The 15,802-nt window shown below is 38.5% G+C and overlaps 1 protein-coding gene across 2 annotated transcripts in view; it reads left to right on the top strand.

Annotated features, from left to right (window-relative positions):
* Positions 1-15,802, top strand: part of mdn1 (midasin AAA ATPase 1) — a 218,421-nt gene that overhangs the window by 93,101 nt on the left and 109,518 nt on the right. For both annotated transcript variants that reach the window (XM_057822299.1, XM_057822300.1), the window contains exons 28-35: positions 973-1,107; positions 1,234-1,372; positions 3,524-3,656; positions 5,648-5,778; positions 7,125-7,263; positions 8,791-8,905; positions 11,154-11,381; positions 12,344-12,538. In XM_057822299.1, coding sequence (XP_057678282.1) covers positions 973-1,107; positions 1,234-1,372; positions 3,524-3,656; positions 5,648-5,778; positions 7,125-7,263; positions 8,791-8,905; positions 11,154-11,381; positions 12,344-12,538 — 1,215 coding nt within the window. The remainder of the gene's footprint in view (positions 1-972; positions 1,108-1,233; positions 1,373-3,523; positions 3,657-5,647; positions 5,779-7,124; positions 7,264-8,790; positions 8,906-11,153; positions 11,382-12,343; positions 12,539-15,802) is intronic.

A 15,802-nucleotide genomic window follows, 5' to 3' on the forward strand; every position in this document is an offset into this window, starting at 1 on the left:
ACGAGTGCCTCTTGATGCTTGTCAAAAACATATACTGTACCGTGTTAATGCCTGTTAATCCTTTGTATAAGTTACTGCTGTATTAACAGCCTTATTATTAATCGCAGATTTACGTTGCTGTGAATATGTCTGTCATTGAGGCGGCAAAACATAGACTTCTGGCATCATCCTTTCAGAGTTTAGCATGCTGTCTACTTTGGAGTGAGCACGGATATCTTACTGAGGACAGTACAGGCACGTTTATGGCATGCTTTTAAAATTTTCTGAGAGCGGGAATCACATACAATAAAGTTTTATATTTCGCAAGGTGAACAAATTTTTGTTATATGAAGCAAAAAATGCTTTGAAAAACTTTTGATAAAATACAATTTTCACAAACCGAAGCTTTCATATCTCCAAGTACCACTGTCTATGGTTATTTTGAAGTATAATCAGACCGAAAAAAAAAAAAAAAAAGAACAATGGATTCTCTCGGTGGGGGGACCACTGGTACCTGAAATTTTTTTTTTTGTATGTTTTTATTTTAAGTCATTTTAAGATACCATAGACATACAATTTGTTTCATCAAATAGTCTTTTATAAATTTTAATACAGTATGTAGGCTACTGTATTTTCCACATTTTTGGTTTTACCAGTTCAGGCTAATATTTTAGCTTGTTTGCACTGCTTGTTTGTACTCAACTGTCAGTGTTCATTCCAAATCGTTGAAAAGTTTGTTTTTTTTTTAAACTCAAAAAGTTTACAGATGAAAGCTTTTTGAGTGTTGGTCCATTAAAACTCGATGACAACTTTTTGAGGACATTATTAACACATTAAAAACACATTTATCAACACAGTAACACATTTTGAAATTACTATTAAGTATTTTCGTCCATAGGGCTAAGACGAAAATGGAAAAGGCTGCCAAAAAAACAATGATTTTGATCTGATGCCTATGTTTCCTCAAAAGTCCACTGCTCTTCTCGTTGTCAGGGTACATGTTGCTGGCAGGACGTGTTAGAAAGCCTGAGGAGGAGGTCACCATCCTGGCCATCCTGGAGAGAAACTTCAAGAGGAAAGTAAATCCAGAAAACCTGTTCTCTCATAAACAGGTCAACAACCAGTTCAGTGAGTAGTTCCAACAAATAGTAATATAAAATACTAAAACATCCTTACTGATACTGCTGGTGAAAGGCATCAATTGTTACAAGTACAAAAATATTCCTAAACACTTGCCCTAACTATTTTGGCTAGGTTCCTGTGTCGATAGCATTGCTGAAGTTTCAATGGATTTTCACCACGTGGTATGGACACACAGTATGAGGAGGCTCGCTGTGCTAGTTGGACGAGCACTTCGATTTGGCGAGTCTGTGCTGCTCATCGGAGACACTGGGTGAGGTGTCATTTGTTGTCCTGTATCTTTTGTATTTATTAGGGCTGTCAAACGATTAAAATTTTTAATCGAGTTAATTACAGCTTAAAAATTAATTAATCGTAATTAATCGCAATTAATCGCAATTCAAACCATCTATAAAATATGCCATATTTTTCTGTAAATTATATATATTCTGTAAAATAAATTGTTGGAACGGAAAGATAAGACACAAGATGGATATATACAGTGGGGAGAACAAGTATTTGATACACTGCCAATGGGAAAATCCATTGGCAGTGTATCAAATACTTGTTCTCCCCACTGTACATTCAACATACGGTACATAAGGACTGTAGTGGGCATTTCACTCTACTGTCATTTAAATCTGACTATGCTGTCCTCACTCCGAAGCGTCTACTTTTTCCAAAGCTAGACAGCTAGTGAACGACGCCTTAGTAATCAGACTTCTTCCTTTTTCATCTGATTTATTAATAAAATAGCCTCAAACCATTGTCCTCTTTAGACAGTCATAAAACTACCAAAAAAAAGTACACAAGCATTGCATTAGCAACAACGTTAGCTTAGCACGCTATACAGGTTCACTAAACATAAACAAAAAGCGTCTCATGCAAAAAATATAACATTTCGCTTACTAACATAATATGTACATTCTTTACAACAACCATACTTACAGACAAATGTTGTCCAAGGATCATATAAGCACAACATTACAACGTAGGCTTTAGCCCCAGACGTCGTGCAGCCATATTAACTGGCAAGATAAAAACAAACCATGTCGCAAAGCGACCACAAGAGTTCGCTGTTGTGCTGCAGCACAAAAAGCCTTGCTGTAAAACTTACCAAAAGGCAGAATACTGTCTGAGATGGACATTTGCGTTAATTGCGTCAAATATTTTAACGTGATTAATTTTAAAAATTAATTACCGTGCATTAACGCGATAATTTTGACAGCCCTAGTATTTATATAAACACAGGGTATCTGCTGGGTCTTAAAACGTCTTACATACAATCACTTAAATTTAAGGCCTTAATTAAAATCTCTAAAATTCCCCTAAAATCTCATAAAAGGTCTTAAATACAACCGTGAAAGGTCTTAAAAATCTTATGACTTTTTAAAAAAAAAATTATCTACAACATGTACAAACTCCAGTCTCGGTTTTAAATGTTTCGATTTTTGGAGACACTGTAACGTAACTACAATGCGGAACTAACTGTGCTACTCGGTAGAATTTATCAAACACCACCAGCTATTGCTGCACTGCAAAAACACACTTCCTTAAAACTAGTTAAATTCTCTTGTTTTCAGTGTAAATCTACTCGAAATAAGTGAAATAATCTGCCAATGATTCAAGTAGATTTTACTCAGATTTCTTGAATTGAGAAAAATAGGTAGTACATTTTCAGCTAGCTATTTTAAACAATAGATGACTATATTTAATCTTTAAAAAAAAGCTTTGAAATGTCAGGAATGTTCTTAACTTGTGTTCTTAAACTTGTAGTAATATTTGCTTCAAGTAAATGGAACAATTTGCCGCATTAACAGGTAACTACTCTTTAACACCTAAAACAGGATGGAGAAAAATGATTTGACTAGATTAAAAAAAAAAAATCTAAGAAGTTATAAATTTGCAGTGTGTGCGCGCGCAGTTGTGTGTTGACAGCTTAATTGGCATAGCAGCGGAAAAAACGAATGACAGTGCTTGCATCCATGGGTAAGTGGCCAATGGCCATTGCTTGTAGAGTCTTGATTCACAACAGAGAAATTAGGGTAATAAAGAATAATACATTCATATACTTTGCAAATAATTCTGGGCCTCCAATTTTTCTTTGTCTTTTTTACTTTTTCCCCTGTATTGATGTGAAATGTGTCTGAAATTGTATTTATTATAGTCTTAAAAAGTCCTAAATTTGGCCTGTTGAAAACTGCAAAGACCCGTCAAACAGAGCTCGCATTGGGCCATGAATAAAGCACCTCTACGAAGACATGAAATATCTTTTTTTTTTTTTTGTGTAATTGCAATGTTGGGTATTATATGGACCGTCTTCAGTTCAAATTTCATGCCAAAGTGATTTAGTTTCCACTGTATTCATACAAGCAGTGCTAATGTCTCATTTTCCCCACACCACACATAACAACCACTTTCTCAGGTGCGGAAAGACAACGGTCTGCCAGTTGTTTGCTGCTCTAACTGGAAAGAAGCTTTTCTATGTCAACTGCCACCTACACATGGAAACCTCTGACTTTCTGGGCGGCTTGCGGCCTGTCAGACATTCCACTCAGGTGCTGGTCTTGTATATGTCTCTATATCTATACATGTATGTTTAAGAAAATAGGTAATACCTCCAGTTTGTTTGCCTTGCTGTCTGAAGTCAAATCGGGCAAAACCTTTCCTGTTTCAGATTAGTCAGAAGTATAGAAATTCATTTTGTTCGATGCCACAATAATGAGAATTTCTTTGAGAATTTTAGATTACAGTATGTTTTTTTTACCCCAACTTTGACCTCCACAAAAAGTCTTTTAAGAAAATGGGGAAGTCCATATGATGAGGTCATGGCTTTGGAAGCTCTTAATAGGTTGACTGACAACATGTGAGTTAATTGACGGCGCACCTTGGAGCGTATTTAGGCCACACCTGAAACACTGTTCTTCCTAATTTGAAATCATGGGAAAATCAAAAGAAATCGGCGATGCGAGAGAATCGTAGGGCTGCACAAGTCTGGCTTATCCTCGAGTGCAATTTTTAGTTGCAGCCCTTTTAATTTTCGTCTCAGTCTTAGTCTTTTGGAGTAAAATACTTATTAGTCTTATATTTTTATTAGTCTCATATTTTGGTCATTTCAACATACTTTAGTCAACGAAAACTCAGACAAATTACTCAGAATGTTTTCGTCTGTAAACTGAAAGTTTTAGACAATGAATAAATGTATATAAAGTTTTCAACAATTTTGAATGAACATTGACAGACGAGCACATAATTAAAGAGTGTACTAGGACATCACCATCGTCGCGGTAATACACACTCAAGCAGGAAAACTGTACATTATTTTAAATTAATTAAACTCCCCTGGAAGCCGCAAAATGTTTGTAGTTTTCCAAGAGTTTGACACTCACCACACTAAATGGTAATGCAAACGCTATGCTAACACTATAAGTTAAATTTATAGTGTGTGATGATCACTTTAAAAGCAACATTGCGTATTCTTTCTTGCCAAGATAATAAAACAAATCTTACCAAGCAGTATCTGACACATGCCTGGAGTGGACACAAGCTTACTCAAAGGCCTGTGAGTAAGCATGTGTGTCGATGCGGGGGCGGCGGCGCAGCACGTCACATGAAAGCACGACCAAACACTGCTACGATGCATGCTAACTACTCATACAATGATAAAATCTCACACATTGTAAACTTATGACGGAAGCTATTTTCATTTCGTCTATTCAGACGAAAACTGGTATCCATCTTGCTATTTGTTCGTCTCCCAAAACACATTTTTAGCTCGTCATAGTCACACCAAAAAATTGCTCATCAAGGAAATATTTTTGTTATCGTCATCGTTGCCGAAAACAACGCTGCCTTGAAGGTACCGTGTTTATCCGTTCAAACAATTATACAAAGTGGGACACTTTCTTAATGGCCCGAGCGGGCCGAGTCGCACGGAAGCAAAACGTTTCAGATCCGATCCAACCCAAATCTGATTTGGGCCATATTTCTGAGAATGTGGCTGTGATCAAAACTCTCTAGTCTCCGAAATCAGAATTCATGCAGTTACGTCAGCAAAGAGTGATCAAATATGAGGACAACAGAGACTGAGGTCTGCATGGAGGTGCAGCCACACATGGCTACGTACTGTTAGCCCTTTGTTGAACTCGCCTTTCAGGCAGAAATAAAAAAAAGAGCCTTGGATGAGCCTTAGAATGCCCGTTTTCTTTCTGTGCCCCTATGTGTCCTTGTCCTATCTTCATAAAAGAGCCATGCATTTAAGTGGGTGCATTTGCCTGTGTGCACTTGAAGTAAATGGTAGCTTAGCTAACTCGTTAGCTGAAGTGGGCAGAGTAGCCCAACAAATTACTCAAGAGTCGCGTTACCTCAAAATATTACTCAAGTAAAAGTAGTCATCCCAAAAATGGACTCATATACAATTAAAGTATTCATTTAAAAAATACTAATTTCATAGGTAACTGCTTACAATGTTTATAACATATTTGGAGTTTGATGACTATATCAATTAAACTAAAACTAGCTTTTACTAACAACCTGTGTGTGGTTACAGGCTGAAGGTGATGATTGCAGACTCTTTGAGTGGCATGATGGGCCATTGGTTCTGGCAATGAAAAGGGGTGGAGTCTTTCTAATGGATGAGATCTCCTTGGCAGATGACTCTGTTCTTGAGAGACTTAACAGGTACACATAAACACACACATGCGTTCATTTTCATATATTGACTTTGCATAGACTCGGGACATTTGTTTCTGAAGCTGTTCAGAGGTTGCATGGCTGTCAATCGATCTGGGTTACCGGTGTCCCTCGACTTACGACATTTCTATGCCCATGCCTCGTCCTCCATTTAGTCCCCAGCACCAGAGTTTCTGGTTAGCTAAACATAGTGCTTGCCAGTTTGTGCATGTTGGGCTTTGCCTTTTTCGCCCTCATCTTATTACAACGTGACATCCAAGAAGAAAGCTGGGTCTTCTCCATACCACCAAAAGAAAAGAAATGACCATTGACACAAAGCTTAACATCATAAAAAGAACGGAGAAGGTAGAGACCGACAAACAACGGTACGGACCAAAGTAAGGCCTTGTTCAGACTGGCAGCCAAAATCCATTTTTTAGCCCATCCAGATTGAAACTGGATGGATCTTTTGTAGTCCGAACAGTCACAAAGCACAGAAATCCGATTTTTGCAAGACAGATTGAAACTACTGGTACATATTGGCGGTAGTTTCATATCCGATATGGACAACATGTTTGTCAATCTGAACAGCTGAAATGGAATTTGACTGTCCATGACATCAATCTACGCGACGGAAAACTATGCAGCAGAGAGCGCCAATCAAAGAGCAGAGCTTTTAAATAGAATGGAGCACAGTTAAATGGGCAGGGCGAAATAAGTGCCCTCTTTATCAATTATTACTCACACTCACTCAGTTATGGGTATCATCGTGACTATTTTTCTTTTATTTTAAGTAGAAACTAGGGCTGAACGATATTGGAAAAACATACTGCGACATTTTTGGGGTTCGTGAAATATTGCGATAATAAAACTGGAACAGATGAGTTGAGTAGCTCTGTTTGGGAAGACTTTAGTGAACTCATTATTATTATAAATTCATATAATATCGTTTTATCCAGGCTAAAGGGGTTTCATTTGTGAATAATGAAGACTGCTGTATATAAAAGGGATCCAGGAGGCAATGGAAAAGCATAGCATTAAAAAAATGACAAAAAGAAAAGTTTGTGTGTTCAAAAACAAAAAAAAAACATTTGTACATTCTGCAATGGGGCTAACCCGTACGCGCACACCACGATGGCCATGTTCAAACGATGTATCGTGCAGGCTTATTAGAAACCCATGGGACCTCTTCAATCTACTAAATGCTGGTCCCTTGGACTGTTTACATCTAAAACTTAACATCACTGTTTCTATATTTTAATGATCTACAAGTCATAAGCCTAGCCAAACTATAAAACAAACACAAAAAAGAGTTATTTATAGACTGAAAAATATGTGTTTATTTCTATTGTCAGTGTTTTAGAGATGGAGAAGTCACTGGTGCTGGCAGAGAAAGGCAGTGGTGACAACAGTGATGTGGAGCTGATCCATGCTGCTGAAGGTTTCCGTTTAGTTGCCACAATGAACCCTGGAGGAGACTTTGGAAAGAAGGAGGTATAAACTGCAATACAGTGTGTGCCCTTGTCTCTTAAACTGTATGTCATTTTTAAATTGACTGATGCTGTCATCTCCAAAGGTATTAAAACGGCAAGTCCAATTCCAAGTCCAATTTGGGTTTCAGATAAAAAGATGAATATTAGGGCTGTCCCAAATGATTATTTTTTTCCTGACTAATTGACCCGCTATCTTTACCATTAGTCTTAACAATTATTTTGGGGGGCCCTAATCATGTGATAATTTCTCTCTCTCTCTCTCTCTCTCTCTCTCTCTCTCTCTCTCTCTCTCTCTCTCTCTCTCTCTCTCTCTCTCTCTCTCTCTCTCTCTCTCTCTCTCTCTCTCTCTCTCTCTCTCTCTCTCTCTCTCTCTCTCTCTCTCTCTCTCTCTCTCTCTCTCTCTCTCTCTCTCTCTCTCTCTCTCTCTCTCTCTCTCTCTCATCAACCCATTGACAGTATATCAAATACTTGTTCTCCCCACTGTATATATATGAAAAACACTTTTACTAGAATAATGTGTAATTGCACATCCACTCAGTGGGTGGCAGTGGGGCTCTCATTTTAAGAGTGTGCAATATTTTTTAAACAAAACAAGAACGCAAAGCAAAGAGCACTGGAGACATGAAGAGGTAAGACAAGGAAATATAACGAAGCGTAAAGCCTTTGGCTTTGACTTTTCATACAGTGGGAGACAAGAAAAGACCAGTCTGTTTCCTCTGTCTAAAACTGTTTGCAGCGGACGCTAAGAAGCCAAATCAATTAAGACGTTCAATTACATTGATAAGCTGCTTGATTTTTTTTTTTTTTTTTTTTTCCCAGCGCAAACGTTGGAATATTGCCAACAATCGTCTCACTTTGTCTGTGTTACATCAGTAAACCAGCAAGCACTGTTAGCATTATATAAGGTGGCATACCAAGTTGCTCAGTACAAAATAACCCCACAACATTGCAAAGGAGGTACTACTGCCTGCAGCAAAAATAAAAACTGACCCTCTGTCCAATGACACTATCGTTTTTATTGTAATTATTGATTTTTTCTTTCCTTCAGTCATTGTTTGGCATATTATCCTCATGAGTTAGTGTTGGTATTCAATTTGAATTTATTATTAAGCACGGCTTTCGGGCAAGCACCATGAGGTGTGAACATGATTGAGGTATTTCTGGGAATAAAATATCCGGTCATGTTTCAAAATAAAATGAAGTCATTGCGTTGACTGTAATCTGGGCAAGGGTTCAAGTCAAAATTGCAAAGGTTCACAAGTTGGTCAATATGGATGGATGGAAAAAATGATTTTGAATGTCCAAAACCATACAATTAATTATGACTACACACATCTTATCTGAATTATCAGAATAAATTAAGAAAAAAGAGCTGAGAGTAGATAGTACATTATTTCATATACCGTATTTTTCGGACTATAAGTTGCACCAGCCATAAAATGCCAAATGAAGAGGAAAAAAACATATATTTTTTTTAAATGCCTTTATAATGCTAGAATCTAACTTGTGCCTTTCTATTTTTGGACAGCTTTCGCCTGCCCTCAGAAACCGCTTCACAGAGATCTGGTGTCCACAAAGCAATGAGCGTACTGACCTTCATCAAATTATCCAACACAATCTACGTCCTGGCTTATCACTAGATGGTAAGGCAGCTTGGAAACTTGACCCTCTTTCACAATTATCATTTTGACGGATCTCGTATCTTTCCCAGTGTGTCAGCAACAGGCAGAATACAATTATCTGTAGCCAGACTGCTAAATGATAAATTGGAAATAATCAAGACTCTTACTTAAGACCACACCCTACTGAATGAAAGTTCTCTTGCCATTATTCTAAATGCTAATTTCAAGAATTCCAGTGACATGCTTCACATAAAGAAAACGTGTTTAATGGTTCCACAGTTTGACAGGGTTTCATGGATCCTTGAAAAGTCTTTAAAAGTCAATATTTTAGAAATTAGGCCGCATTTGTCATACGTCACATCGACGCCCCCAAGAGGACCGTGCATTGGAGTCCGACAGTCCGTGCCTGAGTAGGTTGGCGCCCTAGGGAAGATATCCCGCCCAATATAGCGAGAAAAGTTCTTCCTCAACGCTCACTAATTTTTAAAGCGCTGTAAAAGCTAGCAAGTTTGTCGCCACTTCCTACTGTTTTTAAATTAAGCTGAATCAAGCACACAGTAAACAAATGAAGCAGTATTTAAAAGCATACACGTGCAGTTTCTGTGGCTTATGCTGCCTTCATGTGGTGTTGTAATTATGGTAAATTCCACTTGTCGAGTTGAAAATAGCACTTCAATGCCCCTTCAAGTGGTATTTTCTACTGGAGAACTGGGATTTTATTATGATACCCGAATTTCCGAGATGAGACGACGTATACTTTTCGAAATGGCTGAAAATAAATTGTGAATGGTAAGAAACTACGTTTTTTGAGTAGATTTATCATCAATTTGCACGGTTTTCTGATGACGGTATAATAACGTTGTCGACACATTAATAAAACTTTATTTTTTTCCCCCGAATCAAGCATTTGTTAAAATGTTCCATTACAAAGGGAAACTTTGTAAAAACAACTTTGTAGAAACTTTGGAAACATTTGCATTTTTATGTATTCTCTTCTTGTTGTAGTAGATTCATTATTAGGTCTAAAACAGTTTTGCCCAAGCAGGAGACCAAAGTTTTTTTTTCACTTGGACAGCAAAGGCACATGAACAGGATATACACTTAATTACCGATTGGCAAGTAGGGGTGTGACAAAATATCGAAATGGTGATATATCATTTTACTTTGTATCCCAAAAGGTTATGGATATGCTCCAGCCAAGAATCTGTATATCGTTTTTAAAAGGTGTCAATGTTTAAAAATAAAAAGGAACCATACAAATTGCTACCAAAATCCATAATAGTGTCTCTGTTAACTCTGTCTGCCATTGACGTCGATAAACGTCCAATCGGGACCAGGAGGGGCGAATGAATTCGAAAACCATTCATTCATTCAGTTTGTTCGAAACCAGAGCGACAGAAAATCAACAGCAAATGGCCTGAAAGCCCCCCCACAATTAAACTCATTGGTTGCCATTGGTTGCCATTGACGGCCATTCCGTTTAAAGTGGGAGGGATGGTACCGAATGAATGAACCCTCCCAACTCAATCGTGTTGGACGTCTATTAGTGATAAACTCACAATTCCAATTCACAGCAGAAGGATGAAAGTAGCCTGTTTTTCGGTATATTAGTTGTTTTATAGAATATCCTCGAATGATTTCCTGACCAATGTATCGATAATCGTTGTATCGCCATATCGTGAGATCATCGTTATCATTATATCGGATCGTGAGGTACCAAGAGGTTCCCACCCCTATTGGCAAGTGGTAAGGATAGTCTTTTTCAGAGAATATGAAGGCAGCATTTATACAATACTTTTATCGCACGACCAGTTCATGTTTTTGTCTTTATTTTAAAATTTTTTTTATTATTATTATTATTATTATTAGATCTCTCTGTTGCCACCCTCTATTTGGCTAGTGCTCCTAGCATTTTCCTAGTCTGCCTCGTGAGCTGCACAAGCTTACATCAGACGAACTTGCGAGGAGTTACAGCAAAAAGTTATCCATTTTGTCTTTGTTAAAATGCGTTAATACTCGGAGTGTAACGGTATTTGTATTCGTCCCGTACCGTCAGGGCATCACTGTTTGGTAAACGCAATCAGAAGACAAATAAATACATTGCAGTAAAAAAAAAAAGATAAAATCATGTCGGAGTTGGACCTCCTCCACGCCAGGGGGCAGTAGATGTTATGCACATAAATGGGTCTTGAAAGTCTCAAAAAGTTCTTGAATTTTGGCAAGAAAATAGTGTTTTGTTTTTTTTTGTTTGTTTGATTGTCTCACACAGATGGAGATATTGCAGACCTGATTCTGGATTTCATAGAGTGGCTCACCCATCAAGATTTTGGCCGACACTGTATCATCAGCGTCAGAGACATTCTTTCATGGGTTAACTACCTCAATGCTGTGTGCGAGGGAGAAGACGATGGTGGTGCAAAGTGGGACCTGAAGCAGGACACCGTTCAAGCTCTAATCCATGCTGCATGTCTGGTTTATATTGATGGCATTGGTTCAGGTGGGCACTCCTACTCTGGATGTACTTAATCGGAAGTGTTCAAAGGTGCTATTAAATGTGTTAAAATAATAGCAGATCATATTTTGGACACAAATCCATCCAAAAAAGTGATAGGAAAGACCCTTTAATGAAATGAGATCTTAATTACTCTTTCAGCTGCTTTGGCCCCGCCCACTAAAAAAGTCTCCACGCAGATGTCACACACAGAATGACAGGGTATCCGCGGGGTCTTAAAAAGGCTTAAAAAAATTTTTTTTTAATCAATCATTTGAATTCAAGGCCTCAAAATGTCTGAAATTCTCTTAAAATCTCATAAAAGGTCTTAAATACAATTTTGCAAGGTCTTAATCTATTGACTTTACTTACTACTACTACTACTAGTAGTACCACAGCGTGAATAATGCATCAACAAAAATTACTACTACTGCACCTTTTAATGCAGTGTGCCCTATATATAAAAACTGTTTTTAAATAGGCCATTCGTCGAAGGTGCACCTCATATTTTGCTGCGCCTTAGAGTGCGGAACATTCGGTACTTTGCAAGTAATTACGGGCCTCCAATTTTACTTAAAATCTTTTGTACATTTTTTGCCGATATCGATGGGTCTTAAATTTTATTCGTTATGGTCTTTAAAAACTCTTAAATTCGGCTTGTTGAACCTTGCAGGGACCCTGAATGAGCTGCAGATTATTGCAGTCTGCTAGCATGTCTTGTTGCAATGTGACCGTTCTGTCATCATGTACTAGGTAGCGCAGCTAGACATGATCATCAATTATTTGCTGGAAAAAAAGTGGGCATTTTTTGGGGTGAAATAAAAAAAAAAAGTGCCAGATTAGCATTTCAAATTTGTTTTCTTTGTGTAAAATGACATTAGTGCAGTCATTTTCATAATTTTGACATGGTTATCATTTCATAGCACCTTTAAGTACTGTAGTTTCATATTGTTTTTTTCTTATTGAAGGAACAACGGTGTCCAGTTCCAACAACACGACCATGGCGCGTAAGATGTGCTTGGGCTTCTTGCGTAAGCGACTGAACTTGAATCAACCAGATCTGGAGACACTTGACGCTCTTAGAATGTATGACACCAGCTTTATGAGAACACCTCAGTGGGGCAAAGACTTCTTTGGCTTCAAGCCCTTCTACATTCCATTAGGTATGATTTTACACCCGTCTCATCAAATTTAGTCCCTATGAATTAACAGTCCATGAAAAATAAAAATGATTGTTCACACAGTGATTTTGTAGTGTGATAGTGATTTTAATAGCGATGTCCCCGATCCGATCATGTGATCGAATTCGGGCCCGATCACGTTATTTTTAGAGGATCAGAATCGGGTGAAAAAGATCGGGTTTTTAAGATGTATTATTTTTAGTCTTAAATATTAACTCATTGGCTGCCAACGACAACGATAGCTGTGAAACATGATCCTGCGATACCAACCTTCTCAGTTCACATAAATTGAATGTCTGTCGCTGTCAATGGCAGTGAATGAGTTAATGATTAGGGGTGTCCCCAATCTGATCACGTGATTGAAAAACCAATTAAGATAAATGCATGTACACATGTACTCATCATTATGTTCTTTTACAGTGGTACCTCTACTTACGAAAATCTCTACATACAGAATTTTCAGGTTAAGGCACGTCTCAACAGGAAAATATTGTCTCTTCTTAAGAAAGAAATTTCAGTACACGAAAGGCAAAAATAAAGCATGGCTGGTAATCGCAGCTCCCAGAGTTTACGGAACGTAACATACTTGTAGCTGCTCTGCCATTGGCTATTGCCTAGCATTCCTGCCAGCCAATTGGCTAAAAGGGACCTCTACTGCCTGTGTACTGTATGTGTGTATTCTAGCGTCCTCTTCATTCATTCATTCTTGTTCCTACAGCTTTACGTGAGTGTTCTTTACTCTATTCTTGTTTTTTTACGTTCTACACAACTCAGATTTTTATGTTTATTGTGCAATAATCTAATTGTAACATTTATTTGTTACATGGTTTGATGCATTTTTATGCATTATAGAATATTTATGGCTGAATTTTGAGAGGCTTGGAACAGATTAGGGCTTTTACATGGAAAACACGTCTCTACATACAGAATTTTCAAGTTACGAAACTACTTCCGGAACCAATTATTTTTTGTAAATAGAAGCACGACTGTATATGTGTGGAATTTTTATAATAATCATCACATTTGCAGTGCTTAAGAACCATTTATAAAGATATCCATATACATATATATTTTTTTTAATTATACTTAAGGGAAAAAAGGGGAAAAATGCCATGTATTTCTTACCAATGCTGTTAAAACTGAATAAATACTTTGAAAAGACCCCCCCCCCCCCAAAAAAAAATGTGACTAAGCTCCGCTTCCTCTTTGCAGATTTTTGATTTTCAGTCCCCATTAAACGCGAAAAACGAGACCACTGTACCGTATTTTTCGCATTATAAGGCGCACATACAAGCCTTTAATTTTCACAAAAATGCTACTTTCAATCCGATGTGCCTTACGTATGGATCAATATTGGTTATTTAAGGCATGACATTCCCTTTAGCGCAGCTCCATCTAGTGGATGCATAACGCAACCCCAACAATGACGACGACTACGACTACAGCGACTTATATAATGTGGTGCGCTCTATATATGATAACAGTTTTAAAATAAGCCATTCATTGTAGGCGCGCCTTATACTCTCATGTACCTTATAGACCCCAATCACCAACATCACACAATCACGTGATCGCTGTATTGTGCCGCCATATTGTACGTCATTGTGTGTCCATATTGTCAGTGATCGTAGTTTCTAAAGGTGGATTCACTTGTAAATTATGGAAGCCCCGGTGCTTTCAGACGCTGTAAACTCATTGGATGAGTTGCATAAAAGCCGTTATTTGGAAAAGCTTCGGTTGATCCAGTCGCCAGATCCATATTTGATGCCCAAACCGATGTTTCCTCCCATCCGGTCCCGTCCCGTGCGTCAGAGCTCATCCTGAGACCACAAAATTTCCAATCATACTCCAGTTTATGTCACGATGAGGAGTCGGGTACCCAAAATCGGCACCGGCCCGAATATAAACCGACATTTGGTCAGCTGAGCGTCACCGTTGTCACGATTGTAAAAAGAAACTTGATCGACAACGGGCCGGTGTGTGCCGAAAAATAGCCCCGCGTGAAATGTCCCCCCCTGACGGGAGCGCTTATTTATAACATTTTATTGACGTGAAAACATCAAATGTTTTCATGGACGCATTACAGTAATGGATTTCGACTGTAAGAACAGTTTTAAATGATTAAATTACACAAAATATTAGTACTGTCTACAGGTTCTCACGACCATATCCCAATGACAATCACACAGGTAGGACATTTATTAGTTCAAGCAGAGTAAAATAATACATATTCAGGGTGCAAGAAAGTCAGGGGGGACATTTCACGCAGGGCGGCTAGTTTTCGGCACAACACCTGTTGTTGCGCTCACCTTCGTGCTGTGCGACTGTGGTGACGAGCTTCGTAGTCTCCGTCTGATGATGTCTGCGATTGTGTTAGCATCATATTGATGTTTTCGCCGCTGTCTAACGGCTGTCGACACAAACGCACCATGGACCGAGATAGACAAACCGTGCTGCTTTCGAGATTTGCCCTTTTAACAATGGGCACACAGCAACTACTAAAAATGACCGTTTATCTTCTCTGTTACTGCAACCAACCGCCACACATGCCTTCACCATTTTGATTAATCAATGTTAACGATTGTCAGGAAGGGTTTTGGGTTCGTTTACTAGGCGGTGATTCCTTAGACAAGCAACAAAACACGCAGAAATAGGAATGTACGTAGCGGTAATATGTAAACACGATGAGCTGACGGACAATATGGCGGCATCAGTCAGGGGGGCGGAGTTGTGACGTCACGTGATTGGGGTCTATAGTGTGGAAAATATTTGTTGCTGTGAGTTATTTTGTCATGTCACAACAGAGGCGTGAACGAGTTTTCCCCACCTCCATTTACTGTAGTGTAGATCAGGGGTTCCCAACCTATTCCACTAAGGCACACTGTGGGTGCAGGATTTCATTCTTACCAAACAAGATGACAACACTTTTTCCCCAATCTGGTGTTTTACAAGTGCAATCAGTTGATTGCAGTCAGGTGTGGCTTGTTTTAGCAGAAGCCTCATTGGTTCAACTGTCTCTGCTGGATCGGCTGGAACAAAAACCAGGACCTACAGTGTGCCTTGAGGACTGGGTTGAAAACCCCTGGTGTAGATGATAGAACAGATACAGATTGTGGTGTACTTGCTCATCCCTACTAGGGGGGTTCAATTGAGTATCCCTGGTCCACAGGCTTTTCACTTCTGTTGGGACAGCTAATTCGTTGGAAGAATTTTGTCAGAACTGATTCCAAGACTACAGTAACTGAA

This window comes from Corythoichthys intestinalis, chromosome 19 (assembly GCF_030265065.1).
Source record: "Corythoichthys intestinalis isolate RoL2023-P3 chromosome 19, ASM3026506v1, whole genome shotgun sequence".
In the NCBI taxonomy this organism is placed as follows: domain Eukaryota; kingdom Metazoa; phylum Chordata; class Actinopteri; order Syngnathiformes; family Syngnathidae; genus Corythoichthys; species Corythoichthys intestinalis.